The sequence below is a fragment of the Thunnus thynnus genome, chromosome 10, assembly GCF_963924715.1.
Source record: "Thunnus thynnus chromosome 10, fThuThy2.1, whole genome shotgun sequence".
Taxonomy (NCBI): domain Eukaryota; kingdom Metazoa; phylum Chordata; class Actinopteri; order Scombriformes; family Scombridae; genus Thunnus; species Thunnus thynnus.
Window position 1 is genome coordinate 14,226,814 of NC_089526.1, and position 19,170 is coordinate 14,245,983.

General features: G+C 40.4%; 2 protein-coding genes across 13 annotated transcripts in view; one reads left to right on the plus strand and one right to left on the minus strand.

Moving 5' to 3' along the window:
- fam131bb (family with sequence similarity 131 member Bb) overlaps positions 1-13,696 on the plus strand; it is a 58,874-nt gene extending 45,178 nt beyond the window's left edge. For all 11 annotated transcript variants that reach the window (XM_067601211.1, XM_067601210.1, XM_067601208.1 and 8 more), the window contains 5 exons: positions 490-714; positions 903-1,043; positions 3,572-3,882; positions 5,049-5,312; positions 6,872-13,696. In XM_067601211.1, coding sequence (XP_067457312.1) covers positions 490-714; positions 903-1,043; positions 3,572-3,882; positions 5,049-5,312; positions 6,872-7,087 — 1,157 coding nt within the window. In that variant the 3' untranslated portion in view covers positions 7,088-13,696. The remainder of the gene's footprint in view (positions 1-489; positions 715-902; positions 1,044-3,571; positions 3,883-5,048; positions 5,313-6,871) is intronic.
- Positions 13,697-13,916: 220 nt separating this feature from the next.
- Positions 13,917-19,170, minus strand: part of clcn1b (chloride channel, voltage-sensitive 1b) — a 28,968-nt gene continuing 23,714 nt past the window's right edge. For both annotated transcript variants that reach the window (XM_067601196.1, XM_067601198.1), the window contains 10 exons: positions 18,980-19,090; positions 17,865-18,078; positions 17,631-17,764; positions 17,037-17,218; positions 16,851-16,932; positions 16,678-16,760; positions 16,356-16,400; positions 16,123-16,227; positions 14,666-14,752; positions 13,917-14,380 (listed from right to left, as the gene is read on the minus strand). In XM_067601196.1, coding sequence (XP_067457297.1) covers positions 13,922-14,380; positions 14,666-14,752; positions 16,123-16,227; positions 16,356-16,400; positions 16,678-16,760; positions 16,851-16,932; positions 17,037-17,218; positions 17,631-17,764; positions 17,865-18,078; positions 18,980-19,090 — 1,502 coding nt within the window. In that variant the 3' untranslated portion in view covers positions 13,917-13,921. The remainder of the gene's footprint in view (positions 14,381-14,665; positions 14,753-16,122; positions 16,228-16,355; positions 16,401-16,677; positions 16,761-16,850; positions 16,933-17,036; positions 17,219-17,630; positions 17,765-17,864; positions 18,079-18,979; positions 19,091-19,170) is intronic.

Below are 19,170 nucleotides of genomic sequence, written 5' to 3' on the forward strand. Positions count from 1 at the left end.
GAATTGGATCCAGTTCAGGTCAATTTCTATCATAATTTTCAATTCGACAGTAAAGATGTGACCAAATAAACTTCATCGTATTTGAGGAAATAACTGAATACTCAACCGTACCAGCTGCCAAACCAGTTTATCAGTCTAACCCTACTTGGTACCCATATTTTCACATTCCATCACAGCTTCCACAACCAAACAGCAATACACACTTGATAATAACATATCTACCTTATGTCTCCCCCCTCCCCTTTTTTCTTCTATTTGTCCATCCTCTGTTCCCACCACTTTATCTCCTGACAACATACCTGCTGCCTCACTCTCTTCTCCATTTTCTCTCATCACTCCTGTGTCACCCTCTCCTCCTTAAATCAAATCTCCCCTCTGCCTTACCTTCCTCTCATTCTTTCCCAAACACCTCACACTCTTGTTTATTTTGACCATCCTCCCTCCTTCTGGTCCCTCCTTCTCCTGTCCCTTGTCTTTTCCCACCACCAGGGGTGACCCGTACCATGAAGGAAAGAGTGACCAAGCCCACAGCCATGGCTCAGGGTCGTGTCGCTCATATGATTGAATGGCAAAACTGGGGCATGCAGACGGTGGGTGCAGGGGGCATCCCCCAGTCCCGCATCACCACCCAGGAGCGGGAAGAGGAGCGGCGGCTGGAGAACGACGCTTACAGTGACCTCAGTGACGGAGAGAAGGAGGCCCGTTTCGCTGCAGGTTGGGAAACACACACACACACACACACACAGAAGAGGGCAGGCGCTCCACAGAGCCTGTTAACTGTCATCAGCAGAATTATGTGCTCATCGCCTCACTTGCTGGGATTTACTCCAGTTATTCAGCCAATTAAGCATGAATCAGGTCCTTACAATGATGCTGGCTTGTCCTTTGTGTTCTGACTTCAGGTATCTTGCAGCAGTTTGCGATCTCCGAGGCAACACTCCTAGCCTGGTCATCGATGGACGGAGAGAGCCCACGGTCGGGCTCAAACCAGGGCAGTGTGGCTCATCTGAGCGAAGTCAACCAGGAGAGCATCACCAGTCGAGGTAAAGGACTACAAACATGACCGCAACTCAAACTCAAAGTAACTTGTGTCACACAATTTAACAATCATTACATAAAGTCAAAGATTATGTAGCCAGGAAGCCGAAAAAAAGCTTTAAAGCATATTTCCTAAAAAGGTCAAAGGAATACATCAACGTTTTTAGGAAATATGCTTATTCTCTTTCTTGATGAGAAGATCAATACCACCCTTGTATTTGTCTGTTGTCGAAGCTACAGCCAGCAGCCAGTTGGCTTCGGAAAAAAAGGCAAAAAATACACCTACCAGCACCACTAAAGCTCACTAATTCATCCACACAAAAACAAAAAAGAAATCTGTAATATTATAGTTTTTCTCCTTTGCATACGCACAAAAAATGGAACTATGCACACAAAACTTAAAACGTTGAAGCTCCCGTATGAACAACAAGACTCCAGACTGCTAAACTCTAAGCACACTTTCATTGCTTTCACTCAAATAGAAATTCTAAATTACATTTTTGCCAAAGTCTACTTATTACTAGTTGGTCTCACTCACTTCTGACCTGTTCAAACTCAATTGACAAAACACTTAAATCACATGTCAAAGCATAAAAGAGGCCTCAGGTGACCTCTAATGTGTCGGGGGAAACAACGGAGCAGCATAGAGAACATAGAAGAAGAGTGAGAGCAAGAGGAGGATTTACGAAAAACTTTTTTTTTTTTTAAGTCGGTTCAGTCAGCTGAACATTTTACTGTATTACAGCAACAAATGTCACAGTAAAATGGAGGAAGGTGGAAAGAATCAGTTTTCATAAGAGAACGTGGTTTTGAGTGCAGTGTTTCATTTTGCAAGAGATTTTTGCAGTTTTGACAAAATGATTAACTCTTCAGTTTTGTGTTTAGAGTTTTTAGAAATTGAGCTTTAGTTTCAGGGAATGTGTTTAAACAGTTGGGAAAAACTGTAAACTGAAGTATTAGTTGTTGTTTTATGGGGGGTTATGTCTCGCACTATTTCTTGACTAGTAGTGACTTCTTGAGGTCTCCGTTGATTGCCTGGAAACCTCACGATGACAACAAGTCTCAAGGAAGTCACTGCACCCCGCAAAAGAAATAGTTCAGCCTAACACCCCGATGAACTGCAACTTGTTGTTTGTACTCTCCAGTTTTTATTTACGGATTAAACAAATAAGAACATGTCATTTATGAGCTTTAGAGGTCTTGGTGGTGGATTTTGTTATCTTTGGACTGAACCAGGCTAGTTCTTTCCTCCTGTCGCCAGTCTTTATGCTAAGCTAAGCTAACGGGCTGCTAGAGGTAGCCTCATATTTACTGTTTGGACGATTTTCTCATCTGACTATTAAGCGTGGTATTTAATTTAATTAACAACATACTGTAAGGACGTTTATCATGCAGCTACTTTAATATATATTTAGAAAATTGATACATGGCCAGCAAGCATTAAAACAGCTGTGTCAAATGTTAGTGTATGTGTAGGCGCAGATAAGCAGCTTGCAGTATGGCATGCGTCATGTTGCTTAGTAATGAGAACATATCGTTTCATCTCCTCTCTCCAGGCTGGAGGGTTAAGCTCATTATTAATTTTCACATTTTCCAACACGGACTGTTGCAAGTTAAACCGAGGCGCTGCATCTGCAAAAACAGCAAATTTAGACATTTTCATTCCACAGCACTGTCTCCTCTGTGCAAACTTTTTCTCCTCATAAAGTTAGAGGTGCAGTCAATTATATCTTACATTGTGCTTTGTTGTTGTAAGATAAACCTCCTTAAGGGTATGATGCTTCATTAATGCATTTGCATCAAATTATCTCATCATTTTTAAGATAAATAAACTTTTAGGGCAGAAAATGTTTGACTGTGTTTACTCTTGGGCCCAATTTATACCCTCCTCTCGATGAAAAGAGAACCTGCACAAAATCAAGACTGCATTATACAGTTTGACACAAGTGATGGATCAACAGTGTAAGGTGTGCCAGCGTTCAAACTGTATTCAATACATCTTTGAGAGTTTCTGTCGTAGTACATATCCAGCAGCCAGTGTGGAGATTTTTCTGCTGAGTTTTTTGGTTTAGCTCTAAGGCAAACCTACTTCTTCTGTCGAGCAGGACAGATCAAATCAAAAATTCAATACAAATCTCATTTAGTCTGCTGTGCTCAAAACTTGTCTTAATTGCATGATAACAGTTGAAACCAGATTACCTCGATGATATCAGCATTTCCACAGGCTAAAGTTGGTGATTAGAGGCTGGATATTTAGCAGTTTGCCTTACAGTTACTTACAGTTACTGTATGCTGAAATAAAATGCTGATATTTTACCAGGCCAACAATGATATGTTTTGGATTCAGTTGAAGTTCTTAGCATCAGGATTTCCTTTAGTTGTAAATTTCTTGGCATAATAAGATTATTCAGTCTATTGTACTCTTTGCTACTGAAACTTGATCAAAACTCTATCATACCTACTTCCTGTTATTATAATTTTACCCACCTGAAGAGCAATAATATCAGCTGCTGCCTTTTTCATTTTTTTCCAGATCAGATATTGCATCACTCCTCAGCAGAGGTGTGGCCTCACACATATGTCTCCCAGGGACACTACTGCCTCTCCTCCTCTGATGCCTGGGAGCCGATCAACAATGATCCCTCCGGTGTGGCGTCTCCCCCTGCTGGCTCCTACGTTATGGGGAATGATGGGTATGATGGGCAAGCAGCAGCGCACTTCCTGTCGCAGCAACAGCAGCAACAGTTCAATCTCCAGCAGCAGAATCAACTACAACAGCTGCAGCAGATCCAACAGATCCAGCACTACCAGCAACAGCAGCTCCTGCAATATCAGCAACAACAGGTGCAACGATAAACAGTTTAACATGGGGGTTGAGATTTGGTGTGTGAGCACATGTGCTGTTCCTTTACTGCATTTCAATAATGCATAAACCTTGAGCACCTGAGCAATCACTGATGATCAGGAGGGTCATTTCAGAAGTTCAGAGCAGAGACAGGCAGTGACAAAATATTGTCAATATTGTTTCTGCCTGCCTATTGTCAGGTAGAAACCTTTTAGTTCCAGGTTCATGTATAACGTCCATTCAAGGTTTACATGGTCCTCTATATCTTCAGAAATCTTTCTAACTCTTGAGTGTGTAAAACAATTCAAAAACCAACTAGATAAAATTCACTGAAAATCTCTGCTAAAAAGAAATGCTGTTTTTTGTGGCTCCTTAAGACATGTTAGAGAACAACTGGGATATTTTAAGTAACTCTTTATTTTACGAGTCTCATGGTTTCCTGTGATTTCTCAGAGGGGAACTGATATAACTAAATTTATAATAATGTTTCTGGAAAGGAAACAGATATTTGGTATCAATTATTGAAAAAATTGAGTGTTCAGTTGGTAAAGATCTAATAAATAATAGCATAACCTAAAAAAAAACTTTTCATAAACCACAGCAAGTCAGCTGAATGTGTAAAAATGTAAAATTTGTCAGACAAGTATGCATTGAACATAGAGAGTAAAGAGAGAGTAAAGTTTCCAATAATAGAGGGATAATGAATGAATATTTACTCAGGTGAGTGGAGTATTGCTCTAGAAATCACTACTCATAAACTCAACAGAACTAACTTCATTCAAAATTACTTTCTCACTTACATCCATCCAAAAGAGGCATTAGTTTTAGCTTTAAACAGCCTTAATCTCATATATTCATCAAAAAGCTGTTTATCTCTTCCTGGGCACAAACAAAAGTAATATTGATCGGAGTCAAAGTCAGCAAATGTTATACTGTTTAGTTGATAATGTATTCCTTTCCTGAGCTACGTTCTTGGCTGCCAACACCAGGTTTTGTGTATTATTACAAACTGCTTGATATTGTGTGACCTCTGTCGTGTCAGTGTGTAATTAGACTCCGGTTGGAAAAAGAGGTTACAAACAAGCAACAGATCTCAGTCCTTCCTCTTACTCTTCCTCCTCGCTCCTCACTTCTCCTGATCACAGTTTCATCTCTCTGTTTCTAGTCGCTGGAGCACAGGCTGCACAGTGCCAACCACTCTTTGCAAGCGACGCCCAACAGCACCATCCACAGTCTGGTCCATCAGGTTCACCCACCGCTGGTCGATCTGTGGAACACAGGGCAGATGGAGGCCTATCAGACGGAGGCGGGAGGCTACATGGGTGTGGCGGCAGTGGTGGAGCCGAGCCTCTGCGTTCCCTCCGGAGACGAGATGGTGGGAACAGAACACTCCCCGCTGCTGGAGCAGCAGGAGGAAGAGGAGGTCAAGGTGAGGGTTGATTACATAAGTTTAGGACGGGTTCACAGTTTTTCCAGTCTGTCTATAAACAATTTTCAGGTGCCCAAATGAATACTGAAATAGATTTTTCTTTCCATAATCCTCTTGTTCATACTGGCCTTTAGAAGATCCCTTCTTAATGCACTTACAATGTAAGTGATGGGGGACAAAATCCACAAGCCTCTTTCTGTGAAAAAATGTATTTAAAAGTTTAGTTTAAGCTAATATGAAGCTTCGGCCGTCCGAGTTAGTCAAATCAAGTAGATATCTTTCAATGTTACAGTCTTTTTAGTGCCAAAGTCCCTCTTTTTGTTACTATACTTCCACCGCAGCTCAACAGGGAAACACAAAGAGGGAATTTGATGCTAAAAAGACTGTAAATGTGACAGATATCCACTTGATAAGACTAACTCAGACTGCTGAAGCCTCATTTAAGCTTCAGATAAACTTTTAAATACATTTTTGCAGAGAATAAATGTGTGGACACACTGTGAATTTTGACCCCCATCACTTACATTGAAAGCACATTTGAAAAGGTATGAACAAGAGGAATGATTACAGTGAGGGAAACCTCTTTCAGTCTTCATGTGGTCATCTGACTGTTGTTTTAAGACAGACTTAAAATATTTGTGAACCTATCCTTAAATATTTGATCTGTAGAGTGCTGAGCAAGCACTTAAAAGATCATCCATTAACTACAAATCATGTATCATTTACATTATTTATTCACCAAATCATCCTTATCATCCTAAATCATCCAGTTTTAAAGATTGATTTCCAGCCATGCAAGCAGCTATAGCTGGGTTTCAGTTTATGCCAATGTGGTAAGATAGAAAGTAGGTTATCATTAAGTCCTTTATGGAGCAACATTCTCTGTTTCCAGATTTATAATTTTGTGTTTTGGACTGTCTGCTGGACAAAACAAGCAATTTGAAAACATTGCTGTGTGCTCTGGGAATTTGTGGTGATCATTCTTCACTATTGTATGACTCAGAAATCTTAAATGTTTAAACTTCCTGAACGCACCAACAAGAAACAGCTTTTAAATCCGTCCCTGCTCACAACTACTGTACATCACCATATGAATATGATGTAACCGAAGAAGATAAATAAACAAACAATACGAGCCAAAAAATATTGAAAAAAAAAATACAGTTCTCGACCTTGGAATCACTGTAGCAGTTGTCATAACAAACTCACCACAAGGTCAGTTTTTTTTCACGAATGAGGTCAAGAATGAACTTCAAATGTCAACATTCAAGATGAAGTGGATGAGAAGTCCTTAATGTGCTGAAGTTGAACAGTTGTGTCCTGGTTGACCTTCATACTGGAAAATCAGTCGATGAACAGAAGACAGTTGGCAGTAATGTAAATATTATAATATTTGTAGTTGATGGGATAAAACCTGCAAAACCACCAGTATTGATCCTTCTTATGTTTAGTTGGTTAATTAGTAATTTATGCTGCAGTGCTAATGCTAAACAGCTACTGTGTGTGACCTAAGTTGACTGAACCTGCTGTGTGTGTTTCGCTCCGTCTGTCCTGATCAGGAGGAAGAGGTGACACTCTGCTTGGAGCCAGAGTCGGCCACGTTGACTCCGCCCACACAGCAAGGGGATGCCTCCGGTGGCAGTAGTCCAGGGCAACCGCCAGCAGAGCCAATCACAGAGCGGAAGGGCTCCGATGTCACCTCCGGCCTCGTTCAGACGCTAGAGGAGAGGGAAGAGGAGGAGGAGGGGCAGGCCGCTTCCATGGCAACCAACTGAGTTCCTGGCTGTCAAGAGACTCCTTATTACAAACTGACCAGGGAGTCAGCGAGGAATGAGCGTACTAATACAATATATATCTATTAATCTGTTCCTTTTCAGGTATCAAAAACACAGTTTTTTTGGTTGCGAGATGAAATGGTGAGAAACAGATTTGAAAGCGGGACTCACAATGAGAGAAGAGCTGATGCAACAAAGGACACCTATTTCTTTGTAAGCCTTACATCCCAAAGGTAAAAGAGGAGAGGAGAGCGGTGGAGAAACTGAAGAGCAGGAGCAGGAGAAGGAGGAGCGCCAACTGACCGTGACATTTCCATCAGGGAAATTAAACCACTTTGAGATCAAGAGGGAGGGGGGCGGGAAGGAAACATGCATGCTTTTTATGAAGACAAGCAACTCGACCCTGTCATCATCTTATAATGATAAAGAAAATCTAACATAACAAAACATTATGAGAATAATTTTGTAATAAAGAAAAAAACAAAACAAACAACAAAACAAAAATCTATGTATTAGTGTATGATAAGATATAATAGTTTTCCTTCAGGAGAACTACTCTGTTTACAGCTGTTACTCAACATATTAGATAGTGTTTAATCAAAATTTCCCTGTTACATCAAACACACACAGTATACTTTCATAGTCTGAACAATAGCAACCCAAACAATTTCACAAACGATTAAAATAAGCTGAGAAAATGTTGGCATTTCAGTGAAATGCGGTTTAACCCTCTAAAATATTAATACATAATAATAAATTCTTCTATCATGTTGTGGCACCAGGATGCCTGAGGCACAACCCAGGGACAGACCTGTCCTGCTGTCTGCACACACTAAACACTGCACAGATAAGGATTGTACTGTACGATAGTGTGCTTCCTACTCTGTCTCTCTGTATGCATGTTTCTTCAGAGTACTATGGAGTATCTGTACTATACAGCACTGTATAGACTTTGCACTGACCCATAGTATCCCAGGTGGGGCCTGCGGTGCGGCTTGAATGGCAAGATTCACGGCGCGAATGACGGAGAAATAAAGACAGAGCCGCATAAGCGAATCTCTTTTGCACTGATGCAATCCAACAGATCTGAGGTTGTCTCTGGACTGTTGACGTTACCCGATTCCCACTCTGAAAGCTTTCAGCACCACCGACAACCAAAACCGAGCCACTTAACAACATGAACCCTCAGCTGCTTTTTCCATAGACGTAGTCGTGATTAATTGAGGATGACAACCACTATTTTGAATGTACTGGAAGACAGATGGCAGTACATGATCCGAGGCCGTTCTAAACCTTATTTTTTTTTATGTCTCTCCGCGGCCCACATGGGAGAGAATCAAATGCTTTCTTGAGAAGCAAAAGATAAACAAGGGATTCTGTGGGAAGGAGCTGTTGGAAACGGATTCATTGCTGGCTCACGTAGACCACCACTACACACACATACACACACACACACACATAAAAAAAAAAAAAAAATCACACATGAATATCTAAATTGTAACCAGCAATAGACAGGCAAAACACTGGCTTCCCAACAGACCAGTGCCAGCTCTGTCGTATAGATGTAAATAGTCTGAGTATATAAAAATCGATTCTCGCTCACAGTCACAACTGTTCTAGTACAGTATGATTTATTTATTTTTTTACACCTCTTGGTCCCGCTTTATTTTGGGATTGCTCTTCAATTGCTCACAATTTAGGCCTGGATTTTATTTATTTTTTAATGTGTAACACCATACAAAGACAAACAGAGATCAAAACAGAGGAATGTTTGTGTTGTAAATAGAGCGATCAGTCCGAAACTGGAGGGCGGATCCATCATCATCCACAGGAGAAACAAAGGTCAGTAGGTGTGTAGGCTCACGGGGATACCGTAACCCCCATGTGCCGCTCAATCAGCCAATCAGGGAACAGAACAGAAGACTAGAACTGAACACTAGAGCTGAATAGATCGGCGTCTTCCTGCTCATCGTGATTACTGTGAAGCAGCTGCCTGGAGTGTGATAGTGATTATAATGATGTTTGAGGAAGCATGTTTACATTTTTTCTTTACTTTTTTTTTTTTTTTTTTTTTTTATTCTTTTGCCTGAGGAAGAATGGGTGTTTTCCAGCGAGGAGGGGAGTTAAACAGAAACAGTGAAGAGAGACTTTCTGTGCATGACTCACTGACGAACTTTACAACAAAATACAACCACTGTTTTCATCTTTTCTCTGTTGGGGAGCAACTTCTCCTCTCACTTTTATGATTGTGTGAGAAACTTTTAAGATATATATATAAATATATATATATATATATAAAAACATGGTTTATTGACTTGAATGAATTTATTTATTGATTGCTTCTTTATGCAATGTTGGGACAATGTTTATTTTTCTACTAACTTGTTGAAATCCCTTCCAGTATAAGTTAGAATAGGTGTCATGGTTGTAAAGCAGTCTTGTTTTTGTCTAGTTTTGAGCACTTTACACTGAGAAAAAAAAACAAAAAAAAAACTACCTTGACACCTTGGTGAGAGATTAGAAACAGATAGTTTGGCAGCTCTCAATTATAAAGAATCTATCATTTTATTTCACTTCAGGAGTCCCTGTTTAGTGACTCTGGCAGGTAAAAAAAAAAAACAAGCTAAGAGGGCTCAAAACTGCAAACAGAATGTCTTTACACAATGGCACATATTCATTTATTTATTGAACAATTACTTGGTGGGGAGGAATAACGTGACAGCTTGTACAGAGTCTATAATTTCATGTGGGTACCAACCCCTCTGGGAGCAGTATCTTTTTCTTTTATGAGTCAGAGTCTCTTGGTTTTAAAGATGTTAATGTGGTGGAAAGATTATTTCGCTTTATATTTGTTGATGGTAACAATTGCTAGGCTTATTTGGGCGTAACTAAAAAAAAAAAAAAAAGAGTTATTAGTTCATAAGGAAACATGCATGGACTTGATGAAAAACCAGAAAAGACACTGCTTCGATTTGGGTTATTTTAATGCTTTTTCCTTTTGGTTTATCAAAATCTCAATGAATGAATAAACTAATAACAAGAAGCCAAATATATTTCTGTGGATGTTAAGGTTTACTGATCACGTCTTTGTTAACCGACTGGTTTGCAGTTGAGTTTCTCTTTTTGTATAATTCTACTGCCTTCTTCCAAGAATTTCAGTAACTTGTCTGCAGGCATGACGCTCAAATCTGCTTCTGGACCTCTGCCTTTCTCCTTCTCTTTCTCTCTTTCTCTCTCTTTGTATCTCTTCTGTGTATTTGTGTCTCTCTGTCTATCTGTCTGTCTGTCTGTGTACGGTAAGATGTCTGCTGTCATGTTGGAAGAATCACTGCCTGAAAAAAAAAAAAAAAAACCTAAAAAAGTTTTCAACCAAAGGAGATTTGAGGCAATCATAGATATAATTTGGACGTGTGTGGCAAAAAAACAAAACAAAAACGTAACCGCTGTATAAAACGCTGTGTAAAATTGGAGAGCTTCTGTAAAAGTCTGTATGGAATTGGATTTATTTATTTGAAATGAGGCAGTGTGGCTGGTGATACCAGTCTACACTCATAACACTCCCACCTATGCATGCTTGTTGGACGGTTGTCACAGGATGGTTCTTCCATGTGGTCCCCCCTCCTCCTCCCCCCTTTCTCCTCTTCTGTCAACAACTCTCTGTTTCTTCCCGTTTCTCTTCCGTTCCCCTCTTTTTCCTGCACGACAGAACCTCCCACACCCCTCCGGCTCCTTTACCTGTCTCCTCTTCTTTTCCTCCAGTGGAGAAAGAGAAAATAAACAAACCAACAAATGGCATTTCTTGTGCATATGTGTGGATATCTCTTCCAGGGTCTAATAATTAAATTCTCACACATTCACCCAGTGGAGGATTTAGGGGTCCCTGGCAAACACCATCTTGCCTTATTTTAACCCTTTCTCTAACTGGGAATATTGGTATAGGCAGTTCTAGAAGAAGTACTCAAAACTGTTTTCTTAAGTAAAACTAGTAATACCGCACAGTACAAATACTGTAAAAGTAAAAGTCCTGCATTCAAATGTTTACTTAAAGTAAAGAGATATTATTCAGCCCCTCCAGGAGTTTTTTTGTGATTATTGTGGCCAAAAATGTTTGATTTTGCAGTGGCTTTTACCAGAAATTGTGATACAATTTGCAATGTTTAATGTGGTCTTACTGCAGTAAAATTGCAGGATTTGGGAAAAATTGCAAGAAAAGGAAATTTTTTTTTTTTTTTTTAAAACTACTACCAACAAAGAGCCATATGTACATCCTGCACACTGCAATGATGTAAGTTACCACAACACAAAATGCTACAATTGGTCCAACTCACAAGTGGTCTGTTGATTTGAATTTAGAAAAATTGCAATGAGATGTCTTCAATTTGTGTTAATTATTATGACCACAAGATTTTCTGGAGGGACTATCAGCACAATGAACTTAAATTTACTCATCTCTTCAAGGTGGAGCTTTAAATTCTCATATAATCATGGATAGTTTAATCAATAATAATGCATCATATTTTATTTTGTGAGTAAAATCTGAATCTGCAGCGTAACCAGTAACATTTATCTGTCAGGTAAATGCAGTGGTTCAATGTTTACCTCTGAAGTAGAAGTATACAGTTGCATATTTTTTAAGCGCTTTAGAGCATTTTGTAAGTTATTTTGGGGTAAATTGAGTTAGAACAGTAACATAATTCAGTATTTCTCATATCTAAACATCATAATAAATCTATAGCTGTTTGGGGCCCTTTTAGTTGGGGGCCCCAGGCAGTTGCCTACCTTACCCAATGGTAAAGTCTGCCCCTGCGTGCAATCCTTAGATCCGTAACACATGTGATATGTCTTTTTTTAAACCGAGTTTTAGCAGCAGCTGGTGTCTCTGGCCAACTCATCGGTGGTTGTCAGACAAAACAGCAATCACAGAGGAACTGGCAGCAGTGTAATCCAGCCTGTCATGCTTTTTCAAAAACATTCCTCTCCAGTCAGTCCTTATCATGGATTTTATGCCAGGAGAATATTAATGACAAATTCTCAGAGACAAGCCTCTCCTAACTGCTTATTTGTTCAGGCTCACGTAGGAATCAGAGACTAAACACTCTGTTGACCTTCACAGCACAAAAATGTTAATGCTCAAAAGATATTTTCAAGCTTAAATGCAGGAACGCTCTCATGGATACAGTGATTTAGCCACACTAGCACGCTAACTCTAGAGATAGCAAAATATGTTTGTCCACCACTTTGGTCCAGACTGATATCTCAACAACTGTTGGATGGATTGCCATAAAATCTTGCTCAAACATTCATGGTGCTCAGAGAATGAAGCCCACTGACTTTGGTGATCCTCTGGTGTCACCATGATGTTCACTTTTTTCGTTTTTAGTGAAATATCACAACAAATGTTGAATGGATAGCCATGAAATTTGGTACAGACATTAATTTCCCCCTCAAGATGAATTGTAATAACTTTCATAATCCCCTATTTTTTCATCTAGCACCGCCATCAAGCCAAGATGTGTTGTTTGTGACCAAATACTTGCAAAATTGTAATGATAACCCATCCGCCTCAGCTGTACTTAGTGTTTGATACTAAATAGCAAATGTTAACATGCTAAGACGCAAAACTAAGATGTTGTACAATATAAACATTGTACCTGCTAAATATCATGTCAGCATTGTCATTGTGAGCATGTTAGTGTGGTGATGTTAGCATTTAGCTCAAAGCACAACTGTGCTGTAGCTAGGCATGGAACAAAATGAAAGTTTCAGGTGACAGCTCTCCTGGCCAAAATAATCGCGATTCATATCAACCATCAAAATGTGTTTAAAACTCTTACAATGACACTGAAACATACTGGAATCGCTTTACCTTACATTTTGTTAAGAAACAAATATTTTTTATTGCATCACAGATAGGACACATCTTTTTTTTAGTGAAAAACAATCAAACAATGACTGGCTGCAGGCTGCCACTTGTGACAATTCAAAATAAATCAGGAAATCATAATAGGACTGCACTTATAGCTAGCTTTTTCAAGTCACTCGTGAGGATATTTCACGATTGTCCTGATTCACAATTATCCCGAGAATAGAAATTCACCACGATCAAATTATTGTGAGTGTTTTTTATCTCGATCCGCAATAAAATCTTTTATCCTCCCATTGCTAGCCGTAACTTCACAGAGCAGCTAGCATGGCCGTAGCCTCTTCTGTTATTGTTGTAAAAAGTTAAAATAAGCTACTGGACCGTTTATTTACCATTTATTATTGTTAAAAATTACAGATGTTATAGGTGATTTGAATATTTATGATCAAATGAGCAAATATATGATAAATATAAGTTATAATTTAAAATTAATCTCAATCAGTAAACTTTAAATGCATGATCACTTTGACCTTTAGGTCAAATTAATTAAGTCTTTATCAATATATCATTCCATTATTACATTTCATTGCTGTCAGTTCATTTTTCTTAAAGGTACTTAATGAAATTAACATAACATACAGCTATTCAACATTTCCAAGATATGGATGGACATTGAACAGTAGCCTATATGTAGGACTGAAGTTTATCTGTCTACAGTTCAAAAGACACAGGAAGGCACCTGAGATTTTGAGAGTGAAAAAAGTGAGACTGTCGTAAGAGTAGAAAAAATCCTGTACTACAAGTTTCAGGAGCATTGTGTGCACCGACTTGTCCTGCTCGCTGAGAGCTGAATGTCTGTGAGGGCTGCAGGTGGGCCCGATTCCCCCATCCACAGAGCAGCTCTGTCTCTGGGAGAAGGACTGAAATAAAAAGAGGTTAAAAAAGTCTTTCTTTTTGAAGCCCTGGGCCTCCTATATAGGCTCATCTGACTCCTCGCTCTCCCTCTCTTCCTGCAGGGAGGACAGTGTGAGATTAGGGCTGGTGGGTGACGCAGGAGAGGCAGAAGGTGACGATGAGGTAGGGGAGGAGGTAGAGGGGGTCTCTGGGTCCTGCGGAGCGCCTTCAGCTCCTCTTGTGGCAGAGATGCCACTGCTGCTCCCCACGCTGCTGGGGGAGGAGGAAGCATCGCAATCAGTTGCTCCTCTTGAAGATGACACCTTCCCTTGTGAATCATCCTTGGACTCCCTCCTCACCAGCTCCCCCTCCAGTCTGCTTCCCTCCCCCCAAAGTTCCCTTTCCCGGGTGGGGGACGAAGGGCTGGATGAGGGAGGTTGGTGCTTTTTGGTTTTCCTGCTGGCGTCTCTGAAGCTGGCCAGAGGGGGACGAAGCCTCACCCCGCTACGAGTTGAGCCCTCTATAGCCTTCTGTAGCTGTTAGAGGAGAGAAAGAGGTTGACACATCTACAGAGGCAAATCATAAAGCAAAGAAACACTTGTTACTAAAGTGAACATCCAGAGAGAGGAGTTGTGAGGGCGGTTGATGGAATAACTGCATGAATCAGAGCGTAAAGCATGATGCACCCAGTGACAGAACAACTGCCCACAACATGAGATCATCATAGCGCACTGTCATGCTACATTACAGGATCAAACCAAGAGAGGTGACAAAAAACATGCAGATAAAGAAAAAATGAGGAGAAAAAATGGTGGCTTTACCTCTTTTAGAGCCACGACACCCACCAGCTTTCCAATACTGGTGACATAGGCGTGACTGAGACCCAGCAAAGAGAACAGAGTGTGGGTCTGAGTAATGGGAGAGAGGAGGACATGATCCAGTCAGTGTTAAATGTATTGTACTGTAACAGTATTCTGCTTGCATGGCTGCACTGTTCCTTGTAAACAATTTCTCTCCAAGTTAAAAAAAAAAGAAAAAATCGCATTATAGCATAGCATGAGTCACAGCATAATATTCAAGGTTCAGGATCCAAAGCTGTAATGTCACATCCACAGAGAACACGCTGCATTGTACAATTAAATTCTTAGTTTGCTGCTCCAATTTCCATTCATAAGAAATAAAAAAAACATAAAGGGGTAGTTGCTTAGAGACAGATTTTTTTTTAAAAAGTCAAAAGCAACAGAAGCAGATATCCTGACTTTTAGTGTCTAGTAGGGGTAAAGCTGTAAAAACAATGGATCCAACATTTCACATGATGCAACATGAGAGCATCTGTTCTTTCTGGTAAATGCTCACGTTTGTCAAACACCACAACCCCAGTTTTTCATTCAGACTTTTTGTTAAAATTTCTCAAGCAGAGATAACCCTGATTACATCACTATAACATAATCAGGATTATTTTCTCAAACTTTGAAGCGCTTCCTCCAGAGCCACAGAAGATAGTGTATGACTGTTTTCACAGACTGAACTGAGTAAACGTGTGAAATCAGTGGAGCACCCTTTTAAAAAGTATAAAACAAAGAAAGCTGGAGCAGTGGAATGCAAAAAAAAAAAACAACAATTTGATAAGTTAACAAAAAATTACGCATAAAAATGATACTAAAATGAATAGTTTGACCTTTTTGAAAATATGTTTATTTCCACTCTCATATCTGTCAGCTAAAGATGAAACTGGAGCCAGGAGACGGTTAGCTTTAGCTTAGCATAAAGACCGGACATGATATGCTGCGCTGTTACGGGGGGTTATGAGGCAGATTATTTCTTGGACTGGAGCGGTGACATCCTGAAGTTCCTGCTTGTTAAGTGGCAACACTGCGATGTGTCATTTTAACAGTTCTGCTTTTGTACGGATTAAACAACTGAGATATGGTGTGTTTCTTAGTGAGTTTTAGACGTGCTGATAGGTGGGTTTTGTTAACTTTGCACACAGCCAGGCTAGCTCTTTCACTCTGTTTGTAGTCTTTATGCTAAGCTAAGCTAATTGGCTGCTGACTGTGGCTTCTTTTTGATGTACAGACATGAAGGAGGCATTGAAATTCTCATCTAATCAGCAAGAAAGCGAATATGCATATTTCCCAAAATGTTTAACTATTCATTTAAAATCTGCTATTTGGAAATATGACATGATAGTGAACCTGCATGAATTATAAATGCATAAGTGTCCGTGTACATTATCTTTGCAGGTCACGACACATCGCCCAGGCGTTGTTGTACTCACCTTGTGCAGGGAAGTTCTTTCCACCAGCTGAAATGGGGAGGGGTCTATACGTATCTGCTCCATATCAACTGGTTTATCCATCTCTGCCTCTTCCCAGGCTTTGATCTGCATCAGTCAATCACATAGAGACATAGAGATGGACTCACGGTAAACAAAGCTTCTAGTTATTAATTAGGATGGTTTGATTGTCTCATTGTTGGCTGTGTGGATGCTGAATCAATAAAGTACAGTACCTCCTCTGGGGACATGGTGTCAGTCAACGTAGGGGGGGAGGTCTCCTGAGGAAAAGAGAGGACAACAAAGAGCAAGGGTCAGTTTGAACATTTATACAGATGATGGTAAGATGCTGTCTGGTGGTTTTATGGCATTATCCACTGCAAAACATGTCAACTCCACCATGTATACATGATGTCATGCTCCTCCCATCACATTAGCAAGGTTGGTTCAAGCTCCAAACTGTCACTACCAACTCCACAGCAGATCAGTAATGTGATGGTCCTCTGAGGTTTTCGGGTCAAAGTAATAAGTATGCAAGGTTGATCTCAGCAGGCGTACCTGAGTTTCAGTCATGCCCGACGATGATGTGGTGGAGAAGAGTCTCTGAAGGGTCCTCCTGACAGATGGTAGCTTGCGCCTGTCTGAGGACGTAGTATGGCAACATGTGTAAGAGGTGAAAGGAAGTGACATTTGATGGGTGAACCTTTCTTTATGTGCAGTGGAAATGTTACCTGAGCTTGTGTGATTGGTGGACGGCTCCTGAGGTCTGGGGGTTTGGATGGGCCCATTACATTCATCCTGCACTGCAGCAGTCTGGGGGCAAAACATAGTGTGTAAATGCATCATACATTTTTGAAACAAACACTTTCTATGCTCAAGATGCACCGTTGAGTCAGTTTATGTTTTGTTTTTTTGACCTTGTCTGTGCTCTGCTCTCCGCCCTCCTCGTCTACAAAAGTGAAGGACTCCCAACTGACTTTGGAGCCCTGGCCCGGTGAACTCTGACCTCTTTCAAAGACTCGCCTCGCTGGTGAAAGCCACCAGTCGAAAACAGCTTGAAGCTCCGTTCTCTCGATGGAGCCCAGAAGAATCATAGACTCTACGGGGAGAAAATTTTTCAGTTTTTAGTTGTTTTTTTTATTTTTTATGATATGCAAGACTTTTTCTTACTTTCCTTCCAGGTGACTCTAACGTGTTGATTAGTGAGCTTGAGAAATTCTGGTAAGTGGATTATTTTACCTCTGTGTGAAGCCAGGCTAGCTGTTTCCCCCTGCTTCAAGTTTTTATGCTAAGCTAAGCTAATTGTCTCATGGCTGTAGCTCCATATTTAACAGACAGTTATGAGGGTGGTATCAATCTTCTCATGTAATTCCTCACAAGAAAGCAAATATCCATACTTCCCAAAATATCTATTTATATATCTATTTTAATAACTATTTTCTTTAACAATAAGTATATATGGAACAAAATTGAAGCATTAAGAACCAATATAAAGATGTAAGTCCCTCCACCTCTAGAGTCGACCAGGGGGATGGTTTTCAGTGTTGTGGTTTCTAGCAGATGGTTCAATTCCCGAAAGGTGGATTGAGACGACAAGAACTTCACTCTGCGTACCATAATGTCCTCCACAAAGATGTTGTACTTGCTGGGGAAGGCAGAGACATCATGAAACAATAACTGACTGTCTTACAACAGCAGCTGTATGGAAAACTCGAACACCACATTGAACAGAGTTCACGCTTTACCTGATGTGCCCGAGGGCCAGCTCAGGCAGATAGGGCAGCTTCTTCACCTGGATGATGGAGTCATAGAGAGAAGGCTGCAGACCTTGGGCCACCATGTTTGCTAAGATGACCGCCACCATCATGGGCAGGATGTGGGAGATTTGACCGGTCAGCTCAAAGCAGATTACCGCAGTGGAAACCGTATGTGTGACGGCCCCTGTCATCGCTGCCGCACCTGGTAGAGAGCAGAGGGGAGGACATAAGTGGTAGGCTGTGGGTCAAGTACTATCCCTCTGTATTACTATTCCTCCATCTGATTCCTCTTTGACTGACAAAGAGACTATTTAGGGTTGAAGCATTGGTTGAGGAACAGGTTTACCATGCTCAGTTGGACATCAAATTCAAGACTTTTAAATGATTTTAGCTTTAATTTGGGTAACAAGCACTACAAAGTTCTTACAGTCCAGAAAGTCTTATGGGCAGGTATGTCGGATCATTAACTCTGACTGTGAAAGGACTACATAATGCTACACACTGTCAATCACTTGTACTCACTTTATTAATGACATTTCAATCATCAGAGACCATCATGAGGCAAGATTCTTGCAGGATTTTTGTCATCTTTTCTCATGAGAGGTCTGAGGACCGAAATGTTGTTAGTGAAGTGAGTACAATGATTTTTGATCCTTTCACAGTTTTCATTTGGGAAATCATGTGTGAGGTCTCATAATTGTGTATCTGATGTTATAGTTTAACGTGTAAAGTGAGCAGAGGCTCTTTGGCTAATGTGCGCTTTAAAAAGTTGAAGTTGGAAATTCTAATAAACTGGCATATTTTTAGGTACGATTACAACATCATATTCAAGACTACACAGCATAGAGGTCTAATTTTGACCAAAGATATTACCAAGTCAAGCGAAAGTGGTTAAATTGCTTCTACACTGCTGCAAAATCAACATTATTGACACTACTGAGTTACGGCTATTATGGGAAGTATGAAGGCCAGGACAGTCAGAGGAGCAGAGGACGGATGGTGAATATTGCTGCTACATTCAAGGCAATATTTCTACTATAAACTCTATAAGAAATCTCAAGGCTTATCGGACCCAGAATAAAGCACTAATGTTTGAGACTGACCAATGACAGCGTAACCTCCCGGCAGGATGCGGTAGACTATCCCATCAAATAGGATTCCGTTTGGGAAAAGAGTGGCCATGATCTCCCCTACGAGGCGACCAAAAGCAGCTCCTTGAGGAGAGAGATAAGGTGCGCTGGTAAAGACAAATTGAACTGAAGCTCAGCAGGAGATACTGCACTCGCATTACAAA